The 25,007-nt window shown below is 44.7% G+C and overlaps 1 protein-coding gene and 1 non-coding gene across 3 annotated transcripts in view; both read left to right on the forward strand.

The window, feature by feature from the left end:
• The window catches only part of ABCC2 (ATP binding cassette subfamily C member 2), a 64,448-nt gene that overhangs the window by 17,426 nt on the left and 22,015 nt on the right, over positions 1 to 25,007 (forward strand). Inside the window, exons 4-19 of one of the 2 annotated variants that reach the window (XM_059661039.1) lie at positions 449 to 583; positions 798 to 902; positions 1,344 to 1,399; positions 2,677 to 2,908; positions 3,666 to 3,829; positions 4,861 to 5,038; positions 7,849 to 8,103; positions 9,186 to 9,251; positions 11,128 to 11,265; positions 11,889 to 12,035; positions 13,646 to 13,730; positions 14,440 to 14,506; positions 16,001 to 16,127; positions 18,985 to 19,161; positions 20,673 to 20,840; positions 22,191 to 22,371. In XM_059661039.1, coding sequence (XP_059517022.1) covers positions 449 to 583; positions 798 to 902; positions 1,344 to 1,399; positions 2,677 to 2,908; positions 3,666 to 3,829; positions 4,861 to 5,038; positions 7,849 to 8,103; positions 9,186 to 9,251; positions 11,128 to 11,265; positions 11,889 to 12,035; positions 13,646 to 13,730; positions 14,440 to 14,506; positions 16,001 to 16,127; positions 18,985 to 19,161; positions 20,673 to 20,840; positions 22,191 to 22,371 — 2,281 coding nt within the window. Of the gene's footprint in view, positions 1 to 448; positions 584 to 797; positions 903 to 1,343; positions 1,400 to 2,676; positions 2,909 to 3,665; positions 3,830 to 4,860; positions 5,039 to 7,848; positions 8,104 to 9,185; positions 9,252 to 11,127; positions 11,266 to 11,888; positions 12,036 to 13,645; positions 13,731 to 14,439; positions 14,507 to 16,000; positions 16,128 to 18,984; positions 19,162 to 20,672; positions 20,841 to 22,190; positions 22,372 to 25,007 lie in introns of those variants that run through there. The other variant, XM_059661040.1, reaches the window with a different exon arrangement.
• LOC132215081 (U6 spliceosomal RNA) lies at positions 11,626 to 11,732 on the forward strand. Its single transcript, XR_009448436.1, has one exon. It is a non-coding gene; the product is annotated as a U6 spliceosomal RNA (small nuclear RNA).

Genomic DNA, 25,007 nt, shown 5'->3' on the forward strand with positions numbered 1-25,007 from the left:
TGCTTAATCTGCGATACTATTAGAAAATCGTGATGCAGACACCTTGCACCTATCCAGTAGAATATGCCTCCATCACCGGCTGCTGCAGTGCCTGACGTTAATTTCCTTGGGTCTTGAAAAGATTTTTTCTGGCTCCCAAAGTAACTACATTAAAATGCAGATGGTGACCTTCTGCCTTCTCCGCTAACTTCCCACCCAGTGTGGGGAATAGAGATGGGGTGCGAACGGCGTCCCAGGGAGAGCATGGAGGCCCTGAAAAGAGAAAGCTGGGTGGTGTCAGGGAGGAAATCTACAATTTGGCATCTGTGTGCTTTCTGCCCAGCCAGATTAAGTACAACAGTCTCCTCCCATGGTCCTCCTTTCTTCCTTTGTTTTCTGACATCCCCTTTGCCTCTTTTCCTTGGCTGGTGATGATGTATTTAAGAACTTCATGTGACGGTCTCTCTAGCTCCTGGTTTTGCTGATCCAACACAGCAGGCGCTGGTGTGTGCAGAAGGACTCTTGGTTCCTGTCCCTCTTCTGGATTCTCTCAATACTCTGCGGCACTTTCCAGTTACAGACTCTGATCCGGATGCTTTTAAAGGTAAGGAGGGAAGAGAGGGTGACACGAGAGGAAACTGCGAGGCCACTTCTCAGTCTCAGCCACGGGCATGCAGTAAGTTGAGCTCCAGGATAGAATCATATTTAGGGGATTTGATATAGGCTTTAATCACAGATATTCATCTATGGGGGCTGTGTAGACTTCATTTGGATGAAAGGTTCATTTTCTCTTTGTTTTGTTTTTCCTTTTCCCATAGGGCAACAACTCCAGTCTAGCCTACTCCTGCCTGTTCTTCATCTTCTATGCATTCCAGATCCTGATCCTGGTCCTTTCAGCATTTTCAGAAAAAGGCTCATCAGATGTGAGACTTGAAATAGACCCACCGCATAGATTATATTTTTGGATGGCCCCTTGATCAATATATAAGGCATCAGGGGCTAGGTGTTTAGGTCTTACACAGGTCCCCCTAGATGGCTATGTCTCTTGGAAGTCCCCCGAGCCTAGAATACAGTATAAGACCATTTTGTGACATAAAGCAATGGAAGGTGACTAGAATATGGAAATATTGACTTGGATTTTGACCTACCAATCTTTAGCATAGACAGTTAATCCATACCTCTATGCCAGAAGGTCTGATTGTTGTTCAATTGGTGACCTTAGGGTCTCCAAATAAATGTATGTTGACCAGCCTATTTCAGTACCATATCTAATTTCTAGATCATAGATCAGTTTCTGATTTTAGAGTCCCATGGAGTTCCTGTTTCCAATTGATTTATTTTCTGATTTTTTGTGTGTTTTGCAGAATCCATCACTCACGGCTTCATTTCTGAGTAAAATTACCTTTAGTTGGTATGACAGGTAGGAAATGCCTGGAGAATGGGTTGTCTCTATCCCCACCTCCTCAATCGTTGGAAAGTGATGGAAATCTTAATTTTTCAAAATGCCTCCTGTGGCCTCCATATCTCCTCTTCTTAGAGTCTGAGGATGTTCTGACAGATTAATTTAGTTAATTCCCTTCATTGGGCAGATTGGAAAGCTGAGGAAAAGATGGAATATATTTGCTCTTGGTAGCCGGGGGGTTCCTTGGAGAAAAGGAAGGGCTATAAGAAAAGGAGGCAGTAGAATAGGAGCAGGGGAATGTGGGGGCAGGCAGTGAGGTGCAGATTTGGAGGGCAAGGGATGAATTAGTTGTCCTGGGCTCCCAGAGGACCTGGAGCAGGCATTCTTGTCCTTTGTAGTTCCATAGACTCTTTTGTCTGGTAACACCCAGGTAATGTTTTCAATGAATAAAACAAAAGACAAAGGTTATTAAGGAAAACAAATATATTGAAATATGGTTATCTAAGTATTTTTTTAAAGACCAAATGTGCGATGTGGAAATCAAGTGCTTCTTGATTAATGCATTAAATAACAAGATCTAGTGATAGGTCTAACAGTGACCATAGTTTCACCATAGTGATGAGTGTAAATGAGCTATGAAAACATCTGTGATTTCTCCCAGGGACAAAGGCACAGGTACTCCTTTTTACAACTCTGGTTGGCTGCCTTTACTCATATTAGAAGGAAAAGCTAAATATCAGTTACAAGCTTTTAAAAATAAAGACATAATTTGTTTTCTATCCCTTTCTCAAATCCTAGGTTGAGGAGCTCTGACCTAGGGAGACAATATGGAGGTGGCCTCCAGATCTGCTCAGTTCCTTAAGAGCATCATGGAGGCCCCTGCAGGAGATGCCAGAGCAGCAAAGAGGCAGCCAGTGTTGAGGAGGAAGGAGCAGGAGCAGGGGGAGGTGATGCCCTTTTGGCTCTTAATTCAGTAAAGCCCCTCCCCTCCCCTTCTCTTCTCTTCTCTTCTCTTCTCTTCTCTTCTCTTCTCTTCTCTTCTCTTCTCTTCTCTTCTCTTCTCTTCTCTTCTCTTCTCTTCTCTTCATCTTCTACCACCTTCTGTGTCCCTTTCCTGTTTCCTCACTCTTCTGTCAAGATTAAAGGGTCAGGAGATGGAGTAGTGGAGCAAGGGAGAAGTCTCGTTCTTCTGGCCCTCCATCCCAGAACTGGGGCGTGGGCTTTGATAGAGGCTTCCAGGAGACAGCTTCTGACCCAGCCTGTAAGGTCTCAGCCTCTGGCTCATCTCATTCTAGCATTGTTCTGAAAGGCTACAAGCAGCCTCTGACGCTCGAAGATGTCTGGGATGTGGATGAACAGAGTAAAACCAAGGTGCTAGTCGGCAAATTTGAAACACACATGGCCGGGGAGCTGCCGAAGGCCAGGCGGGCACTGCAGAGACGGCAGCAGAAAGCCCAGAGGAACTCTGGGACCAAGCTGCACGGGCTGAACAAGAACCAGAGTCAAAGCCAAGATGTCCTTGTCCTGGTAACTTTTCCACGAGGGTCTGTGTGAATGTGTTGTATGTCTCAGGCAAGAGGACGTCTGTGTCATGGTGATTCTGTTCTCACATTTTTTACATCATTTATACTTTGCAGTGTATTTTATATTATTATTTATAGTCACAACACTAAGAATACCTTAGTGATGGAAACATAGGGGTATGATGCACTATTTGCTTTCCTTTGGGGTATATTTGAAATTTTCTATAATAAATGTTTGTTTATTTGTTTGTTTGTTTAATCCTCACCCGAGGATATTTTTCCATTGATTTCAGAGAGAGTAGAAGAGAGAGGGAAAGATAGCAAGAAACATCAAAGTGAGAGAAACACATCGATTGGTTGCCCCCTGCACGCCCCTGACTAGGGTCGGGCCAGGGAGGAGCCTGCAACTGAAGTACATGCCCTTGACCAGAATCAAACCCGGGACCCTTCGGTCCACAGGCCAACACTCTATCCACTGAGCCAATCTGGCTAGGGCTAATAAAATGTTTTTTTCAAATAGAAAGATAGAATAAAATAATACCTTAGCATTCTAGAATTTGTACCTTAGTGGAATTTAGCATTGGCAGTTAATTCGTTGGCTTTTTTTTTAACTTGAAAATACTTATTGAGAGTCACTGTGCGTCACCAAACCTGTACAAGAAGGCGACAGGGCTCAGGGCTCTGCCCTGGAGCTGTCAGTGCAGGACAGAACCTACACTCGCAGCTCTGGGGACACTGTTGCTGTTTGGTGTTGTACCTAGGAAGAGGCTAAAAAGAAAAAGAAGAAGTCTGGGACTGCAGAAGACTTTCCTAAGTCCTGGTTGGTCAAGACCCTCTTCAAAACCTTCTATGGCATACTCCTGAAGTCATTCCTGCTGAAACTGGTGTACGACACGCTCACATTTCTGAACCCACAGCTGCTGAAGTGAGTCTCAGCCCAGCGCTGTCTCGGCGCCTCCTCTACCACTCTCCCTTTTGCCCCTGTGTCTGCAGCAGGAACTTATCATTAAAAAAAATTTTTTTTATTGATATCAGAGAGGAAGAGAGAGAGAAACATCAATGGTGAGAGAGAATCATTGATCGGCTGCCTCCTACACTCCCCCACCTGGAGATCGACCTTGCAACCCAGGCGTGTGCCCTGACTGGGAATCAAACTGACCTCCTGGTTCATAGGTCGATGCTCAAACACTGAGCCATGCCGGCCAGGCCATTAAATTTTCATTTTAAAAAAATGCTCACAATTTTCTTCCATCGTACAGTGTTGTGTTCAGGAAGGGTGCAAGGGAGCTTTCCAAATCTAAGATATGTTCTTTAGCCTCCCTCTTTGTCATGTTTCCCTCCATTCCAACTCTCCCTTCCCTCCCCTTGTCCCCCTGGAAGCCAGATACTTGTTAGGTGTTCTTTCTTGTTAAACAAAACTTCTATGGGTTGAGCCACAGCCAAGAGGTGGGCAGCATATCCCAGGAGAGCCTTGTACCTCGTGCCTGTAACCTCATTGCTCCACAGTCTTAGCCTTCCATGGGAGGTTCAGGTCAATCATGACAAGACCTAACAATCTGCCCGGAACTGTGAATGAACGATCCTCCAGGGGAAGCCCTTCTAACTCATTCTGGATACATGTCCTAATTCCTTCCAGGCTTGCCTTGTCTAGGAGCAAATCGATTTGTCCCACAAGTCGATTTATACCAAGGGCTGGAGGGAGACAGGGACAAAGCTCTGTACATCATCCATAATCCTGTCTCATAGCCATGGGTCATCCAACCTAAGCTCCTCCTGCTCATCTTCAAACCAAAGCAAGAGCACTAGCATGATTGTGGCACCCCATCTTCCAAGAGCATCGGGCGGTTCTGGTCACTTTGTCACCTACAGGGGAGGGGAGGGTAGCTGGCTGTGCGCGAGGAGTGTGGAGCCCTCGGAGGCTTGGCGGCCATCACTTACTCGGTTTTGATCTGGCAGATTGCTGATCTCCTTCGCAAATGACCGTGACGCCTATGTGTGGATTGGGTATCTCTATTCAATCCTTTTCTTCGTTGTGGCCCTCCTCCAGTCTTTCTGCCTTCAGTATTACTTTCAATTGTGCTTCACGCTGGGCGTAAATGTACGGACAACCATCATGGCCTCCGTATATAAAAAGGTAAGTGGACTGTGTTGGGTATCACCAAAGAAAGCCCCCTTAGTAAACGTGAGCACTTACTAGTATTCCAAGATGGAGTGAAATTTGGTGAAAATGATAACTGGCCTTAACTCTTGATTTTGACTAGCTATACAGCCTTATTTAATGTTTCTTTGGAAATTAAAATATGAAATGTGTGTACATAGATATAGGTATCTGGGAGGAGGGGGAGATGCAATCCAGGGGAAAATTGGCAAGCTGTTCTCTGCCCAGGACCTGCCTTTTCAGCCTTGCAAACCTCTTCTTCTTCCTACCTCTCAACAAGGTGAAAACGTCTTGGGAAAGAATTTAAAGTCAGAACGAAGCAGGCCAAGGGCAGACTCTTAAAACCACCAACATTTAAATGCAATACTACATGAAACAGCATTCGTAAGGCCTGGGCATCCATCTCAAACTGCAATTTTGCCATAGGCTAGAATGCTCTGTGGACCAGGGCTTTATCCCTCCAGAGTAGACCCACTTTTGCTTAGAGACTTCTTTTTCTAAATCTTTAGTGGCTGACTAACCCCTCCTCTGCCTGACTCTTTTTTTTTTCTTCTTTTTTTTTAAAAAATATGTTCACTCTGCCTTCTGAGTTCTGCAGACCTGGGAGCTTTTCCATCTCCTTATGATGGTTTTGTTCATCTTCCCTCTGATGTGCTGCTTTTAACGTTTTAACTGTATTTTTCTTATATCCTAGATACTAAGGTGAAGTCTCATTTTGTCCCTTAAAAATGAAAATAGAGTTCATTGTATCTCAATAAAGAAGAAATAAATAAAAAGAAAGAAAAGGAACTATAATAGTTATGAGCATTGACGATAAGCCCAAGGAGAGAATTCATGCATGAGGAGATAGGAATGGTTGTAGGCCAGAACATCTAACAGTTGCCTTTTCTTCCTGGTATTCTTTCACCACTAGAGAGTTCCATCATTGATTTCTCCATGGCAGTCCCTGGGTTTCTCCTTTTCTTTCCTCTCTTACGACGCCAATGTGTCTTTTTATTCCCTCAGTAGATGTTGACTCGTCAAGACACCCAGACAAGTAATCCAGATGTCTTTGGGTTAAAAGTCTGATCAAGTCCTTGGGACTCCCAGAAACCCTCACACTGGCATTTGCCGCCTCACAAATCAGTGTTTTAGTCACCTTATTCCCTCTGAAGATACTAGATTTCTGCTGGTTTGCAGGATATAAGGTCACTAACTAGGCTGTCTCAGCCATTTCTACAAATGTACATTTTTACAATTGTGATCATTCATTCCCACTATTTTGATTCTTAATATATTCCAGGTTTTGCAACTGTTACTATCTAAAAGGAATTTATAAAACAGAGCTCTTAGTGAGACAAATAAATATTGCTAATAAAATAGAATTTAAAACAGACTAATTTCCTATGTTTAGCCAATGCTTCATTTATGAAATGTCAAGAGACATTTTTAAGATTCGTTATCAATCCATAGCCCTGTGAAATAATTGCATTATCCTTATTTTACAGAGAAATAAGGCTTAGTGCTATGCAATGCGTATAGTCACATAGCCAAGACCTGTCCCCAGACAAGGGCTATTTGGACTAAATCAATGACTTTTCCACTTCATTGAGATTTACTGAAAAAAGAAAAGTATAGTGATTATCTTGAAGGGTAATTAGATGTTACTTTTCTTTTCCATACCGAAGGGGAAGCATAGAAGTGGACTGATTTCTCTAGAACTTTAGTAGCTTAACATTTTAGGAAATTTCCCTCTTTTTTACTGTATAACCAAGAATCCTGGTATGTTCCTAAGAAGAATGTATTGGTGGATTAAGATGACAGTAGAATTTCTAGGAGAAATATTGGGGTTGAAAATCTAGGGCCACTCGTAGCCCATACACTATCTTTGTGGGAATTAGAAGAAAGCTTTCCTTCTTCCAGGAAGATGGTGACTGGTGAGCATAGTGCAAGCTGGTTTGAGAATCCACCTCTAACTCTAAAGTGCCAGAACTCCTTGTAAGTGACAGAACTATGGGGATCAGCCTTCTGATCTCTTTAACATGAGAACAAACAGGAGGCCCATACTATAAGATTCAGGTATCTAGACATTGCAAATTTCTGACAAGAAACTAGTCATTTTTCTTCTAATGTGTGAACCCCACAGCTTTCCTCCCCATTCTAAGATCTCTGCCCTTCTTTGGAATGGTTGCAACCTCCTCATTAGAGTATGGCTCCAAATGACATTGCCACATCAAAAGTCTGCAAGGCCAGAATCAATACATGCTGCCTCTCTTCACCCCTCCATTCAATCCATCTTTCAATATTTGGTTCCCTACCCTGTGGCATGTGATACAGTAGTGAAATGGACAGATGTAGTCCTTGTCCTCACAGAATTTATATCTGGTGGGGAAATAGAAAAAAACAAAACAATTACAGCTCAGGGTGATGAATGAAAGAGGTAAGCACAAGATGTTATAAGAGTACACGGGTGGGGGTGGGGGGGTATCAAACCCAAGCTTGAAAGTCAGTGAAGTCTTCTCAGAATATGTTCTATCTAAGCTGACCCTAAAGAATAAATAGGAATTTTCTGAGCAAAAAAGTGTGGGGAGGTGTGGGTTTGGAGAAGGTGAGAATAACAGGAAAGCATAGTCAAGAATGAGAGAACACGGTGTGTGAAATTTGGAGGCAAGAAGGCACAGCCCCTTGAAAATGTTGTGTCTACATGGAGCCCATCCTTTTGCCGTGTTCTCACTTCCTGAGTTCCCCTTTTACTTCCCAGTATCCTTGGCCTTGTCCATGGGTCCCAAGTCAATCTTTATCTTTAGGCACTGAACCTATCCAACCGGGCGAGGAAGCTGTACACCGTTGGGGAAACAGTGAACCTGATGTCTGTGGATGCCCAGAAGCTCATGGACGTGACCAACTTCATCCACCTGCTGTGGTCAAATGTTCTACAGATTGTGTTATCCATCTACTTCCTATGGATAGAGCTGGGACCCTCAGTATTAGCGGGTGTTGGGGTGATGTTGCTCCTAATCCCAGTTAATGGGGTAATCGCCACCAAGAATAAGGCTATTCAGGTAAACAAGCAGAGCACCCTATGGATATATACACTTTATTCGAAGTCTAAAGTCTTTTGCTTATTTTATTCTAACTCTTGGTGGGAGTGTGGACAGAGCAAAGCTGATGGAAGACTTCCACCATCCCAAATGAACTTGGTTTTTTCTATCTCCCCTTTTTATGTTCTAACCACTCTTAGGGTTTATATACGCTATCTTCCTTCATTGTTACAGGAACAAGCCTGATTGGCTAGAGAAGAGCTGCCCAGAGACCCTGAACATAATTATCTCTTCCACCATGCTCCACTGGGCTCTTCTTAGAACAGTGATTATTGGCCCTGTTTCTTCATCATAGCAATACACACCAACCACACAGAGCATTCACCGAGTGACTCAAACTTTAAGCCTAAATCCTAGCAACCAACCTTGCTATCACTTGGTAGGCGGTCCTTAGTGCTGCCAGAAATCATAAGTGAAGTGTGTGGACTCCATGGTGTACATGATTTATTCATTCATTTTGAATTCATTTAGTTACAAATTATTTTGATAATATTTATTGTACATATTGCTTTTCTGGGAACACAACAGCAAGTAGACAGGCTCTTGTTCTAGTAGAGTTTACATTCTACTTGGGGTGGAGAGTCAAGCCATAAACAAACAAAAGCAAAGAAAAAAATATCAGGTCATGACAAGTACTCTGCAGAGAATTGAATAGGGTGATGTGATAGCAAGTGAGTGGGTAGTTGTTTTAGATTACGGGGTCAGGAAAGGCCTCTGTGAGGAGGGGATATTTGAGCTGAGCTCTGAACAACACAAGCCTGACCATGAAGGAGCAAGCCTTGAGAAAAAACCTGGGACGAGAGAATAGTTAGGCCAATGCTTTGGGGGCAGACATAAGCTTGGCATGTTCAAGGATCAGAAAGAAGGTGGGTGTGGCAGGGGCAGAGTGGGCAAAGAGAGTGGGAGAGACACATTCCATCACTTGGCACCTCAAATTCTTGCCAGCCACAAGTGCCACCAAGACCTACCGTCTGCATCTACAGCAAATCTGGACCCTTTCACATGGAAGTGTGTTTTATTTTTGTTTTACTTTTTCCTGGCAGGCAAAAAATATGAATAAGAAAGACAAACGTTTGAAGATTATGAATGAGATTCTCAATGGAATCAAGGTGAGAAGCTGAGGGTATAGCTGGCCCTTCTCTATGTGCAATGACGGCAGGTCTTGGTCTTAACAAACCTGGTAGAGGCTGTGGACTCCTACTTCTAGGCCTGTGGGGTGTCCTGTGACATCAAAAGTCTGCAAGGCCAGAATCAATACATGCTGCCTCTCTTCACCCCTCCATTCAATCCATCTTTCAATATTTGATTCCCTACCGTGTGCCATGTGATACAGTCGTGAAATGAGCAGTCTCCTGTTTCTTCTCCTAGTACCCCTCTCAGGGCCTCATTTGTACCTTAATTTCTATTTATTTACCATAAGTGGTTTGTTTTGTTTTACATTACATTGTTGATTGTGCATAAAATGATACAATCAATCCCCATGGGCATCAGCCAGCTCCAGCAATAATTAGCATGACCTAACTAGCTTCATCTATAACCCCATTCTTCACTTCATGCTCTGCTGAATTATTTTAAAAACAAATCTCAGATTATCTTGTTGTTTCACTAGTAAATACTTTCTATATATTTCTAATAGAAAGACTTGTTTTTTTAAAAAATTGTATTTTTATTGATTTCAGAGAGGAAGGGAGAGAGAGATAGAAACATCAATGATGAGAGAGAATCATTGATCGCTGCCTCCTTCATGCCCCCTACTGGGGATTGAGCCGCAACCCAGGGATGTTCCCTGAACCAGAATCGAACCCGGGACCTTTCAGTCCACAGGCCAACACTCTATCCACTGAACCAAACTGGCTAGGGCAACTGTTGTGGAGTTTGAATAAGGATCCAAAGAATATCCACATAGGGCATTTAGTTGGTAGTGCTTTTAATCTACAACAGTGACCCCTGTCAGTCCATATTCATCCTTATTAAATGTCCTGCCACCCTTGCACCTGGAGCACTGATTTGTGGCCCAGACAGCATGTTTTGATCCCTCAGTCAGTTTTTAAAACTCACTGAGGCTTGGGCCCTACTTCAAATCATTTAAATTAGACTCTCTAGAGGTAAGCTCCAGGCATATATTATATTTCAAAAGCTCCCTAAGTGATTCTAATATGCAGCTAAGGTTGAAAACCCATTGTCATTGCCTTGATCTATTATTTCATTAGGAGTTACAAAGGGGTGATATTTTAATTCTATTATTCCTTTGGCATTGGTTAGCTGAAATTCTATAAAAAGGAATTATCCTAAAATAAAATTTATATAGGATAGAAAGGATAAATGCTTCTTTTCTTTCCTCTATTTACCAACTTTCAAAATAATGCATTTCATCTTCTAAAGGTGACCAATGAGGTGTTTTTAAAATATATATGTTGTTTTGAATTCATGGATTTTACACCCAAAGTTCTTGAAAGTGCAATGGAAGCCCCTTCTAATGCCCTGATATGTCTCCACAAAGGGCTCTGATATGCCTTCCTGCTAATGTGGCAAAATGAACAGACCTGGTTTTGAGTTTTACCTCTATTACCAGCTAATTGGTGAGGTTGAGCAAGTTACTTAGCCTCTCTCAACTTGTTTCCTTAACGTAAAAAAATGAATAAAATAATTCTACAAAAGTAGGAGACTAACTCTTCCTAGTTTGCCCAGGATTTTCCAGGATTAGCACCAAAAGCCTTGTGTACTGGGCAGCTCTTAGTCCCGGGCAAACTGGGACAGTTGGTCACCCTTAGATTGTTACAAAGATTAAGTAAAATAACGTCTATAACATGTTTGTACATAGTAGGTTGTCAACAAATATAAGCTATGTTTCTGTAATCAAACTTTATAATCTGGATTTCTGCCCCCTCCCCAAATTTTGGGGGCCATGTCCTAACACCTGGGTAGATGAGATACCAGTGTCCTTTGGGGCAACAGTGTGAGCTGTGTTCTTTTCTATCCTATTAGATCCTGAAATATTTTGCCTGGGAACCTTCATTCAAAAACCAAGTCAATGACATTCGGAAGAAAGAGCTCAAGAATCTGCTCACCTTTGGGCAGATGCAGTCGATGATAATGTTCCTCTTATACTTAACTCCAATCCTGGTGAGTGACAGTCGATGGGCGGGTCAGCTTCCTGAGGAAGAAAGTCTGTCCTAGATAGACTTCCCAGAACCTCTAGGTCGCACCAGGAAGTCCAAACTCTGCCCCCCCCCCCCGCCCCCTGCTCAACTCCCTATACTATCTCATGCCCAACTCTAGTTTCACCCTTGTGTATAGTTTGGTGGTCTGGGGGCCCAGAGCAAGTTGCCAGGGTGTCCAGGAATGGTTTGCAAAGGAGGGCCTCTTGTCTTCTCAGGGAGGCCATGTGGGTCAATAGAGGAAGAAACACTGATATAGGAGCCAAGTTCTAGTCCCAGCAATGCCATTAATTGACTTTATGACTCAGGCAAGATATTTCCTCTCGTGCTCGCTCCGGCAGCACACATACTAAAATTGGAACGACACAGAGAAGATTAACATGGCCCCTGCGCAAGGATGGCATACAAATTCGTGAAGCATTCCTTTTTTTTTTTTTTTTTTTTAAAGATATTTCCTCTTCTTCTGGGCTCAGCTTTCTCATGTGTAACATGGGATGGTTGAGATGATCCTTAAGATTCCTTCAACTCTGATCGACTGTGTTCCGGAGCCCTTTTAGGAATAAATTGTTCATGACCTTGCTTTTCCAGGTATCTGTCATCACATTTTCAGTTTATGTCCTGGTGGACAGCAATAATATTTTGGATGCAAAAAAGGCCTTCACCTCCATCACCCTCTTCAATATCCTACGCTTCCCCCTGGGTATGTTTCCCATGATGATCTCCTCGCTGCTCCAGGTAGGAACTTTCACTGCTAACTGATGGCCTCTGAGTAAAAGCCTTAGAGTCTAGAATGACCAGTCTATCATATCTCATTTCCAGCTTCTGCTGGCAAACTTTCAACCAGACAGATTTGTTTGATCTCTAAAGAAGGATGGTTTGATCTTAGTAAAATCACAAGCTCTCTGAGCCCATTTATCTGACTATAAAGTGAGGATTCTCATCTGCCTCACAGGGAGGCAGTGCAGTCATTAACCCCGTGTACCTGGAACATTCCTAAGCCCTTTTCCCAACTTAGTTTCCACACATTTCCCCAAGGCTCCTGAGGTATTTATATAGCATCAGGGAACTATGGAACGAAGGAAGGAAAAATACCCTCTCTCTGTATGAGCCATCTAACGGTAAGACCAGAGGCAATTTGGGAGCCTTAGCCATCAGAAAATGAGTTTGGGGTTCAGGAAGGAGCCCTGGGTCCTGAAAACTGAGCCTGGTCACTGGGATGGACCAGACCTCAGAGGGAAGACCACAGGGCAGGCGAGGCAGCCAGGCTGACAGAGTGTGGTGATCTGTGTTCCTCTCAGAGGTGGCTGACTTCAGACCGCTCAGGCCAAAAAAGGCTGGGGTTTAGGAGAAGGCCTCCCTGTCCTAGATGGCATTAAGAAAAGCTGGCAGGTATGGCCGGTAAAGAAACAACATGCTCTTTTTGGACTGAGTTTATTACGTAGATAGCGAGAGCAAAAGCGCCAGCTCCCTACATTTCCCTGTCCCACAAGATGGCACTGAGACAAAAGGGGCCAGAGGACAATGCACTTGGAGGTGGGGGGAGGGGGGTGTTCTGTTTCTGAGGAGCTGGTCCCTGCAGCCGTCAAGCAGTTTTATAGTCTGTGGTGGCACCCTAAGGAGAGGGCAAAGCAGAAAGCCTCACTTCATCAGAGCCCAGGTGGTGGCGAGAAACCACCTCCTGACAGCCTCCCTGGCAGACGGCGGGGAGTGGGGGGTGTGAGGGTGTGTGTGTGTGTGTGAGAAACATCCTTGCAAAGCTCCCGGAAATCTTCCCAATGTCTCATGTTCCAGGGGGACCACTGGGTGTCCTGCCAACACACACATCAGTTGCAATTGAAGCTCAACCTACGTGGCCTGTGTCACAGTGCGCCCTGGCCAGTTCCCCGACAGAGTCCCAGTAGTGGCTCCCTTAGGCCACTGAACGGGTCCTTGAGGCACGGACTCAGTTAAAGGAGAGCACGCCAGGGACCTAGTTGCCAGAACCAGAGAGAAGTTAGCGTTTTATCTTAGAGAAAGGCGAGACAGTTTCTGGAACCAGGTACAAATTGGAGAGAGAGCAGTAGAGTTGCCTCCCTCTCCCTGCCCCGCTCTCCTCAGTTTTCTGAAGGATTGAAATAGAGCATTTATTTATCTCTGTCCAGAAGGACGGGCTGGCTCCCAGGGTTGAGGCGAGGCCGCATCTGTAGTGCGGGTCAGGAGGTTCCAGGGGCAAGTGGCAAATTATGGGCACGAAGCCTGGCAGATTGACTGTCTCCTTCCACAACCAGGGCTGACGACAGTCACAGTCCTCTCCCTGCTTGTGCCTGTCATTGGATGTTTTACTCTTGAGATGCGTTGTGTTCCAGGCCAGTGTTTCCTTGGAACGGCTGGAGAAGTACTTGGGAGGGGATGACTTGGACACATCGGCCATTCGACATGACTCTCATTTTGGTAAATGAACTTGGAAGTTGTTTCCCAAACTTATTCACAGTGCTGGCACCAGAACTCTGAAATACAAGGGCTCAGCAGTAGCAAATCGATTGAAAGGGAGAGTGAGGGGACTTATCTTGGACCTACATTTGCATATAAGTGTACTGTTTTTACTTAATTGTGTTTTCACTTAGAACAGCTTGCTTGGCCAGATTGCTAAACAAATTTAAGCCAGCTAGCTGTTCTGAGGATAAGCAGGGAATCCTGCAAAGGATCTAGAGGGCAGAAGTCAGCGCGGAGCTGAGTCTGGGGAGGGGTAAGGTAGGCTGGAGTGAAGGAAAGCACAGGTTTAACGGTGGGAGGGCATTCCTGGCCAGAGCGAGCAGTCGGGGTGGAATCCAGGGTAGGGAGTAGCTGGATATGTATATATTGTGGGTGGAATTTGTACCAGGAGACTGGGCGACAGGGCCTGGAAATGTACCCAGAGAGTCTGTAGGTTTGAAATCCAGGCTCAAAACAGGCCTGGGACTCCTGAATCAGAAAGGACTTGGTATACAGGCAACTTCTGGTCTACCCCAGGAGCTTTTGCTAGCGTAGGAGCCCCACAGGACAGAGATCTGGGGATCTGCTGGAGGAAGCGGAGAGGGACACGTGAGGGCTGAAAGGCAGACAGGCAGACAGGCAGGTGGGGACCTACATCTGACTAAAAGCAGGGCCTTCTCCTCAACAGACAAAGTTGTGCAGTTTTCTGAGGCCTCCTTTACCTGGGACCAGGAGACGGAAGTCACAATTCGAGAGTGAGTTGCCTCCTTTCCATCCTGATGTTCTTTACGATTCTCCTTACCTGTCCTGTGATTGGAAAATTCCATCTAACAGAACACATGGGAAGGCGAGCTGTGTGCACATGTTCAGTTAGATAGCAGTGCAGGCTCAGCCGCTGCCAGGATGAGCGGACAGCAAAGATCCTGGGCCTCTTTGCTCTTGAATGCACCTGCCAACCTGCTCTCCTGCTGTGGGACCACACACGTCCAGCTGAGAACCCTGAAGGCATTTGTTCTGCAGACTGTGGCTGCAGGCGGGCAGGTGCCCTGGGTCTCCGGGTATGGTAGAGGATATACACAAGAACATGAACTCAATTTACGTTCATTCATTCACTTAAGAATGTAATTAAGAACATTGGCATTCCTTCCCCAGAGTGAACAATGGGAACTTTTTCTATAAGATTCCATTTCAGGTCTGGAGTTTTACAACTAAATAACCCATCCCTACATTCCACGCTGCAGCCGCCTTCTCTGCCCTGAGCCAACCCCTTCTGGCCACAGCGTTGCATGTAATGTGTTTCTTAAGCACTACGTGTAACAGAACACCCAGCCATCTACCAGCTCAGCACACACAACACACCGGGAGCCTGAGCCGGCCGTCCTTTTTTTCTTCACAACCGGGCACCCCTTCTCATCTCCCTGCTACTGTTAGGCCTTTCCACCCTTCTTTGCTATTTCCACAGCCTTGAACATGGACTCTGGAGCTTGCCCCAGGATGTGTCAGGCCAGAAACTCCTCCCCTGAACCCTCCCAGCCTGAAAGCCTCTCTTTGCAGAGAGAGGACTGGACACAGCTCCCTCTTTGCTAATATAAGCCTAGAACAAGTTCAGCTCAATGGGCAGCTTCGGAAAGACTATGAACAAGTTTCTGAGGTTCTAATATTCCAGGAACTCAAACCATAGGGCCAACACACAGAGTTTCTAGGAGTCTAGCCCAGTGTGGATGTCTCCCCAGCCAGACACAGCCATGTCTCTGGGGAGCGGGCAGCAGTCTGTGCTTTCAACAGGTGTTCCATTGATGGCTAGTCTCACTGAAGAGTGAAGTTTGGGAAACAATAACCTAGCCCAAGACCACTAGTTTAGAAATGAGAGTTCAGAGGACGTGACATTTCAAGGTCACACAGCTGGGCAGAGACAAAGCTGGGGCTTGAACTCAGGTCTCCAGGCTCCCACTGGGGTCTTGCTCAATGGCACCATGTTGGTTCTAAGAGAATCTTTCCAGTGGAAACCCAAGGTTGGGACAAACAGCTCATAGGCAAGTTGAATACATTAGGACTCACGCTCTAGGCTCTTAGAGCTTCAAAATAAATAATTAAAGAAGCACTATGGAGTCTTGTATACCAAAGACTAATTTTCCAGTCTTGAGAGAAAATCTCCAAATACCAGACTTCCCATAGAGAGTCTGAGAAGGGGCCTGAACTCCTCTTGAATAAATCCCCTCATCTCCTTCAAATAAACTTCTCTCTTTCAGTGTGAACCTGGACATCATGCCGGGCCAGTTGGTGGCTGTGGTGGGCACGGTGGGCTCTGGGAAATCCTCCTTGATGTCAGCCATGCTGGGAGAAATGGAAAATGTCCGTGGGCACATCACCATCAAGGTGAGCGGGAATGCCAAGGGGAAGACTGACTCAAATGTGGGCCACTTCATGCTGGACTAGAATCTGACCACCACTGCTGTCAGGTTGCTGTATAGGTAAAAGGTCTGGGAGACACATGGTCCACTTGTAAACTGTAGATGCTTTGCCTCACCTTACATACATAATCAGACTCAAGGTGGATTCCAAGAATCTGCTTCTTTTTTAAAAAAAATCCTCACCTGAGGATATTTTCCATTGATTTAGAGAGAGAGTGAAAGAGAGAGGGAAAGACAGAGAGAAATATCGATGTGAGAGAAACACATCGATTGGTTGCCTCCTGTATGCGCCCAGACCGGAGGGGAGCCTGCAACCAAGGTACATGCCCTTGACCAGAATCGAACCTGGGACCCTTGGGTCCACTGGCCGATGCTCCATCCACTGAGCCAAACCGACTAGGGCTAAGAATCTGCATTTTTAATGAGCTACCCAGGTGATTCTCATACGCATACTAAAGTTTGAAAAATGTTGAATAGAGATCTTTCCCTTCAGAGAATAGGCAGTTCTGCTATACCTATATTTGTTTCTGAAAACTTCAAGTTCCACAAAATTGTGCAATAAAAATAACAAGACTTATGGGAAAGAGTTGTAACCGATTATTAAACTTGAATAACTTTAAGATAATAAACAATGGCAATAAAAACAGTAGCACTGCAAAGTCTCTGCTGGCAACTGTTCCCAGCATCACAATTAGTTCAGGGCCTCCCTTTCCTCCTTTGGGGGCACTTGTTTCCAATACAAAAATTTGATGTAAGATATAGGCATATTTATCAATTATGTTTGTTTTGTAAACCTCACCTGAGGATATTTTTCATTGATTTTAGAGAGAGAAGGAGAGAGAGAGAGAGAGAGAGAGAGAGAGAGAGAGAGAGAGAGAGAGAGATTTCTCGGCTGCCTCCCATATGCATCCCAACTGGGGATCGAACACACAGCCTTTTTGGTATATGGGACAACACTCAACCAACTGAGCTACCTGGCCAGGCAATTATGATGTTTTTAACAGAGAGAAAATGTTTTCATGGCATCCTCATGAGCACTCTCAGCTTCCTCAGAGAGCTACATTTAGGGGAAACTATAGGTACTTTGAGTCATTTAACCAGCCGTTACTTGCACCAAAAAGAGGCATGTCTATAGATCTTTAGCTGTTTTCCTTAAGATCTTTATATATTGCTAAGCCTTCTTTTTAATTATGAGAAAGCTCACTCCTGATTGCTTTACATTGACATGTTTGGACCTTTTTAAGAACATCTACTTTATACTGACATTATCCCCTGATTTACCAATAACTAATGAGCTAATTTGCATTAATCCACATGCAGTGTAGCAGAGCACACTCTACAGACTCTTCTCAATTACAGTTTACATTCAGTATTATTTTATATTAGTTTTAGATGTACAGCACAGGGCTTAGACAATCATGTATTTCATAAAGAGGTCCTTCCTTATTTCAACTACCCACCTGGCACTGTACATGGTTATTACAATACTAGGGGCTCAATGTACGAATTTGTGCACCTTGAAAGGAACTGGGGCCATGAGGCTGCGGAGGGCACAGGCATGGGTCTTGACCCATCCTTCGCACCCTGGCCCGGCCCTCCTGCCGTGGCCCCCAGTCCCCTGCATGCCAACAGCCCCGCTCCCGCTGCCGCTTCCATGTCCTGACACTCGCACCTGCTGACAGCGCGGAGTTATTGGGGCTGATGCCAGCAGCGGGTGTGAGCAGGACCAGTGCCCTCAGCAGATGCAAGTGGTGGCTGCTTCCCCGATCACCCCTCAGGAGCAGGGGGAGGTAGAAAAGCTCTCAGGGGCGATTGGGGCCGGCAGCCACCACTTGCACCCACTGACAGTGTTGAGTAATTGGGGCTGGCGCTGGATGCTGGCAGTGGGTGCAAATGCCTGGTGGGACTGCAGCAAGTAGGAGCAAAGAATTTTCAGTAATCACCAGAGGCGCGCCCTGATGACAGTGACCAGCGCCCCGCCTTGGTCTGGCGCCCCCACTCACCTGCTCCACCATCCCACCATGGCTGATGCACACCATGTTCCGTGCACGCCCCCTGGTGGTCAATGCACGTAATAGTGACCAGTTGTTTGGTTGCTCGTTCGGTCTATTTGCATATTAGGGTTTTATATATATAGATTATTGACTATATTCTCTATGCTGTACCTTACATCCCTGTGACTATGTTGTGTCTACCAATTTGTAGTTCTTAATCTCTTCACCTTTTCACCCAGCTCCTCCCTCCCTTTTGGCAACTATTAGTCTGATCTCTGCATCTGTGCAGCATCTACAGATTTAATTCTGTTTCTTAACTCCTTTTAGGAAGTGTTTTCTTGCTACCTCATAACTGAGTTTTTCCTCAAACACAGGCTTTTGTCAGGCTCATCTTTCTTTGGACATGATCTGCTTCATGCATCAGCCTGCACCCTAATTCCAGTCTCTTAGTTCTTGCTTCCTCAGCTGTCATCTATACCAGGCCCGTGGCAGTGTTATCCCTCAGTTGCTCCTAGTAAACTCACTTGGGTCTGACTAGAACCCTGTTCTAGAGCCAGCACATGCATTCATCCTCCCATTTTCAGAATCATGGCTAGAAAGTGAGAGTCTAAAAAAGAGGACTTTACATGACGAGTAAGACTTCGAATTCCTTCTCCATGGTTTGTGCAAAAATTCAAATACATTTATAAATATCAGATGTTCAGTCAATTTGACATACATTTCTTCAAGTCTAAGTTCCATTTGTTCCTTCCGCCTCCTGCCACCCCGTGCTTCAACCCTGCATTTCTGGAGGTACAACTGTCTTCTGGTCTCATATTTCCCATCTAGGGCACGATAGCCTATGTCCCACAGCAGTCCTGGATCCAGAATGGCACCATAAAGGACAACATCCTTTTTGGATCAGAATTCGATGAAAAGAGATACCAGCAAGTTCTAGAGGCCTGTGCCCTCCTCCAAGACTTGAAAGTGCTGCCCGGGGGAGACCTGGCTGAGATTGGAGAGAAGGTACTTAGAACCTTAAAGGGTGAAGAAATATCAAAGAAAAAATGTGAGGATGGCAAAGAAGTACATAGGAGTAAAATAGCTGACCAATTTCGGGGGTTATGTTGGGAATAAACACCAGAAAACATGAGTTTGTACAATATTTTATACAAATATAGTAATCTAGAAATTTTAAATTTGGTACCTGGAAGCAAATACAGGGATTAGGTACTCTGAAGGGAAGAGGAGGGTAGGACCGGAGAGGTTAAGTAACCAGTGACTGGCCCCAGGTTGATGTCATGGCAGAGGGACAGAGCCTATGTGTCCTGCCTCTACTTCTGTACATCAGCAAGGGTCAGAGAAGGGTTCTAGTAACCTGCTTTGAACAGACAGATATTGAGTGTGAATTATTTCCTGATGTTATTAAATGCCTTTCCTAAAAATGGATTTTTAATGACAACTGCGTATTTTATCCATTGTATGGATAGAGAATAATTTGTTTAGAAAAATCCCTGATTATTACATATTTAGGATGTTTTCATCCTCCCTCCTGTTAAAAACAAAATTAAACCAAGTGCAGTTGAAGGTCTGATTGACTTGATTATTTATGAATGAGACAGAATCCCACCTAGCAACTCCAAGGGCACTCAAAGTGTTATACAAAAATAGAAAGAAAAAAAAAAAAGGGTGGGGAAAGAAAGCTATTAGAAAAAAAGAAAGAAAGAAAGAAATTATCTGGGGGCACCTGAACATCTGTTTTTGTTTGTTTGTTTTGTTTTTGTGTTTTGGGTGTTTTTTTTTTTGTTGTTGTTGTTTTTTGGAGGAAGAGACCAGGGAAGGGTTTCATCATGCAGAAAGCCTGTCCTTTCTGGGGCGGGGGTGGGGGCGGGGGGGGAGGTGGAGAAGGCCCACAGGACAGACTACCTCCTTGGCATTGCCTAGAAAATGTCACACGGGTTGACTAAGTGTTTCTGGGAGAGGTTGAAACAGAAATTAGCTCAAGTATTACATCTAGGTTTGGTGTTCTGGGCTTTAGCACAAGTGACACCATTTGCGCCTGTGGTTCTCACTTGAACAATCCCCATTATTAAAACTGCCTATAGCAGTCTTTGAGGACAAGGATCTTGAAATGTTAGAAGACCTGTGAAGATACAGCTCTAGAGTGATTTTGTTCATTGATTCAACACACATTTACTGAGCACCTATGTGCCAGAGACTGTTTCAAGTGCTGGAGTTACAGCCATGAACAAAATAGAGAAAATCTGCCTGGTATAGCATTACATTCTTATGGGACAGGAAGCAACAAAAAATAATAAGTAAATTATACAGTAGAAAATGGTAAGTCGGGCCTGCCTTTAATTATTGGGCCCAAAGGGTTTTATTTGAATTAAAGTTGCTTTTTGTATAAAGGAACTTGAAGATTTGTAAGCCCTTAATACCTTAGTGAGAAACATCTCTTTCTTACCCCTCCTCAGTAGCCTCCGTGAAGGCAGGACTGGGGCCCAGTGCTTAATAGAAATGCTTTTCTTCTTCAGGGCATAAATCTCAGTGGGGGTCAGAAGCAGCGCATCAGCCTGGCCAGAGCTACCTATCAAAATGCAGATATCTATATTCTGGATGACCCCCTGTCGGCCGTGGATGCTCACGTGGGAAAACACATTTTCGATAAGGTCTTGGGTCCCAATGGCCTATTGAAAAGCAAGGTGAGGAATCATTTAAAGTGGCAAAGCCGTGAGGTATGTGTTTCAGGGGCACACATCTAGGTCAGCTGCAGTCCTGAAGCAGATTTCCTTATTTTACCTGCCCCCCGGGCTGCTGAGGAGACAGTGTCAGACTGGTCTTCCCGGAGCTAAGCCCATAAGGGCTCCCATCTTGAGGTCATGGCAAATTCTAGCTTATTCTGTGGCTTGGGCATTGAGCCCATTAGGATGATTGATTATGATAGAAAGCACGTTGAGACCTGTGGTATAGTAAGGCTGATTTGGTTTTTGTTTCCAGTTCTTGGCACAGAGCTCATAAACTTGGAATTTCCTGAGCGATCCTAGGAGTGTCTTTTGTTATTCCTAGTGAGGCCCTTTAGATAACATAGGAGTCTATGCTAATAAGTGACGTAGTCTACAAGTCTAGTAAGTCTATGCTAATAAGCTCTCCCATCCCAACAGTGTCTGTGTTGTGGACAGAGACAGTGGGCTTGGGTTTTCTCTCCAGAGGCTCTCTCAACCCCATGGCCCCTATCTGAGCTTCATTAATGATCCATGAGTGTTAGTCTTCCTTTGAGTGGAACCCCTGTGTCAGTAGTCATGTGATTTATCAATAGACAGCAATACAAGGAATGTCATATCTCACACCAGGGAGGACCTGGGCCAAAGACAAAGTTTCTTGTTACACAACGTCACTAACATGCTGAAAGAATCTGGGCAGTTTGTTTGTTTGTTTTTAAAGGTATCTTTATTGATTTCCGAGAGGAAGGGAGAGGGAGAGAGAGATAGAACCATCTATGATGAGAGAGAATCATTGATCGGCTGCCTTCTGCATGCACTCCACAGGGGGCCCAGCCTGCATCCTGGGCATGTGCCCTGACTGTGAATCAAACTCTGATCGTCTGGTTCATAAGTTGATGCTAAATCACTGAGCCACACTGGCCGGGGTTAGCTGGTTAACAAAAGGGGCAATTGGTTAGCTAGTTATTTAGTTAGTTATGTCCTGTGACATTCCTAAGCCAAACTCCTGGCTACCCAAGAAGCTAGAAGAGAATGTGTGTTATGCACACCTCATTGTCACTATAGAAAATCTCCAACTGTATACACAATGGTGACAGAAATCTCTCTCTCTCTCTTTTTTCTTTTTTCCCAGGAGTCTCATCTTACACATGGGTCAGGTTTTAGGATGAGGTGCTAGGAAGGAAAGAGGTGGTAACAGAGGCCAGGTGGTCAGGGCCACATTTTGAAGCAAAGCCCCATAGTGAATTGAGTCATCTGCTTTTCCTTCCTTAGAGTAGGACAAGGAAGGCGGCGGACACAGGGTTATCAGCACAACTTACTGTTATTTTACAGACTCGACTCCTGGTTACACATAGCATTCACTTTCTTCCCCAAGTGGATGAGATTGTGGTTCTGGAGAATGGCACCATCTCAGAGAAGGGGTCTTACCGTGCTCTGCTAGCCAAGAAAGGACTGTTTGCTAAGAACCTGAAGACATTTGTAAAGCAGGCGGGTCCTGAAGGAGAAGCCACAGGTATGTAAGGACAACTTGAATGGGGACAGAATCTGGGCATGGCAAGGAATGGAAGTAGTGAACCAATATCTACCTCCTGAACTGCTCAGTATCCAGTGAATTAGATTTGAGTGTGAATTACCCAGAGATCCAAAATCTGTTCTTTCTGTGTTGTGTCTCTGTAAAGAAGCATGGACATAGGAACTCTATGCCTGAGCTGAACTGGAGGTTCATCCTGCTTATCTGGTCGTTGACATGTGATCAAAGGGCACACTTTGGAAGGGTGTGACTGGAGTTTGGGGTGATCAGCCCTTGTGGAGGAAACACCAGTGGCACAAGGGGCCCACTTTTCGTGATGCCTTGCTTTAACTGCTCTAAGTCACACATCCCACCCCACCCACCACCAAACCCCTTAAAACAACTTCCTGGACAGCTTCATAGGCTAATACTAAGTCCTTGATAAGTGTACTGCTAAATTCTTGATAAGCTCTAACAAAGGAATCTTGACTAATACATCAAAAACCATTGGGTGTTTTGAACCAGAAAAAATCATGGTAGTTGCATAGTATAACTCACAGTATTACCACAGAAATAGCCCCTAAAACCATCACCATTGGGGTCACTGGTTAGCTTCCATCAGTAATGGAGTCCTGTTCCCAAGAACCTTGGGTAGTCTTCTGCATAGTGCTGGGTATTCCCTTCAGGTAGCAGTTATCAGCAGAAGGTCAAGATTGAGAAAGCAAGACCTGGAGGGCGCTGGGCCATTCCGGAAGTCAGTCAGTAGAGAGAGTTACAGAGCCTGCAAATGGGAGCATATTTAGGCTTCAAGGTCAAGACAACGATGGTTTAAAACCATCCTGGGGGCACAAGAGAAGGAAAAAGAGAAGACAAGAAAGACTGTATGCCTTGGAGGGACAAGGCAGGAACAAAGAACAGGATGGTGTGGGTGGTGGGGATCCAGAGCCAGCCCAGGAGAGTGAGGCAGGGATACCAGGAACCAGCAGAAAGGAAGGGGTCAAGGCTTTCCATCAACCTTTATGTGCTGCAGGGACTGGCCTGGACAAAACAAAAAGCACATGCCTGGGAGTTAAGGTCCAACAAAGGCCAGTGTCTGATGCCCTCTGAGTTACTGTTCTGATAACCAGTCACCCTAACCTGGACAGTTTTACTATGCCAATTATATACTTTTTTTTAAAAAAATATATTTGATTGGTTTTTTACAGAGAGGAAGGGAGAGGGATAGAGAGAAACACTGATGAGAGAGAAACATCTACCAGCTGCCTCCTGTACACCTCCTACTGGGAATGTGCCCGCAACCAAGGTATATGCCCTTGACCGGAATCAAACCTGGGACCTTTCAGTCCGCAGGCTGACGCTCTATCCACTGAGCCAAACCCGTTTGGCTATATACTATTTTTGTTTTTCTATTTGCTTGAATCTGAGTTTTGCATTCTGTTATGAACCCCCATGGGTGGATGACCTCTCTGAAGAATTATATCTTTGATGTACAGAGAATACTTTGCAAAATATCTCATTACGCTCATGTCCTGGTAAACATTCATAGGCTAATGCTGAGCAGTTATGTAAGCTCCAGTGCCTGGCAAGCTGTAGCGCTGGTCTGGAACTTGAGGCACAGACCACAAGATGGTAGAATGAGGGGAAGGGCGGGGGGACAATGTGATCTGTATTAACATTGGTTCTGTCTATTAGCTTCCTCACTAGCTGTTGTAACAAAGCACTACAAACTGGTTGGCTCAATCAGCAGAAATTTGTTGTCTCACAGTTCTGGAGCCCAGAAGTCCAAAATCAAGGTGTTGGCAGAGTTGGGTCCTTCTGAGGTCTCCGAGGGAAGGACCTGCTCCAAGCCTTTCTCCTAGCTTCTGGTGGTTTGCTGGCAATTCTTGGCATTCTTGGCTAGGAGACACATGCCATCGCTCTCTGCCTCCCTCTTCGCATGGTATTCTCCATTATGTACATTTCTGCATCCAAATCTCCCCATTTTTTATAAGGACATCAGATATGTCGGATTAGGGGCCCATCCTACTCCAGTCTGACCTCATCTTAACAACTAATTCCATCTACAATGAACCACATTCTGAGGCAATGTGGATTAGGATTTCAAAGTATGATTTTTTTTTTATTTTTATTTTTTGCAGGGCGGACACAACTCAATCTATAACATCTATCCTCTGTTGTACCAAAATTTATGTGCTTCCCCATCCCAACATCCCCAAAAGTCTTAATTATTCCATTATCAGTTCTAAGTCCAAAATTTCATCTAAATGCCAACTCAAAATCCTGATTTCATCTCTAACTCACACAAATCCATTGTGGTTGAGACTGAGAGTTCTGGGGCAAAATTCCTCTTCATCTGTGAACCTGTAAAATCAAATAAGTTATCTGCTTCTAAAATACAATGGTGATGCCCGGCCAGTGTGGCTCAGTGGTTGAGCGTCGACCTATGAACCAGGAGGTCACAGTTGGATTCCTGGTCAGGGTACATGCCTGGGGTTGTGGGCTTGATCCCCAGTAGGGGGCATGCAGGATGCAGCCAATCAATGATTCTCTCTCATCATTGATGTTTCTCTCTCTCTCTCCTTCTACCTTCCTCTCTGAAATCAATAAAAATATTTTTTTAAATAATAAAATACAATACA

This window comes from Myotis daubentonii, chromosome 13, assembly GCF_963259705.1.
Source record: "Myotis daubentonii chromosome 13, mMyoDau2.1, whole genome shotgun sequence".
Taxonomy (NCBI): Eukaryota; Metazoa; Chordata; class Mammalia; order Chiroptera; family Vespertilionidae; genus Myotis; species Myotis daubentonii.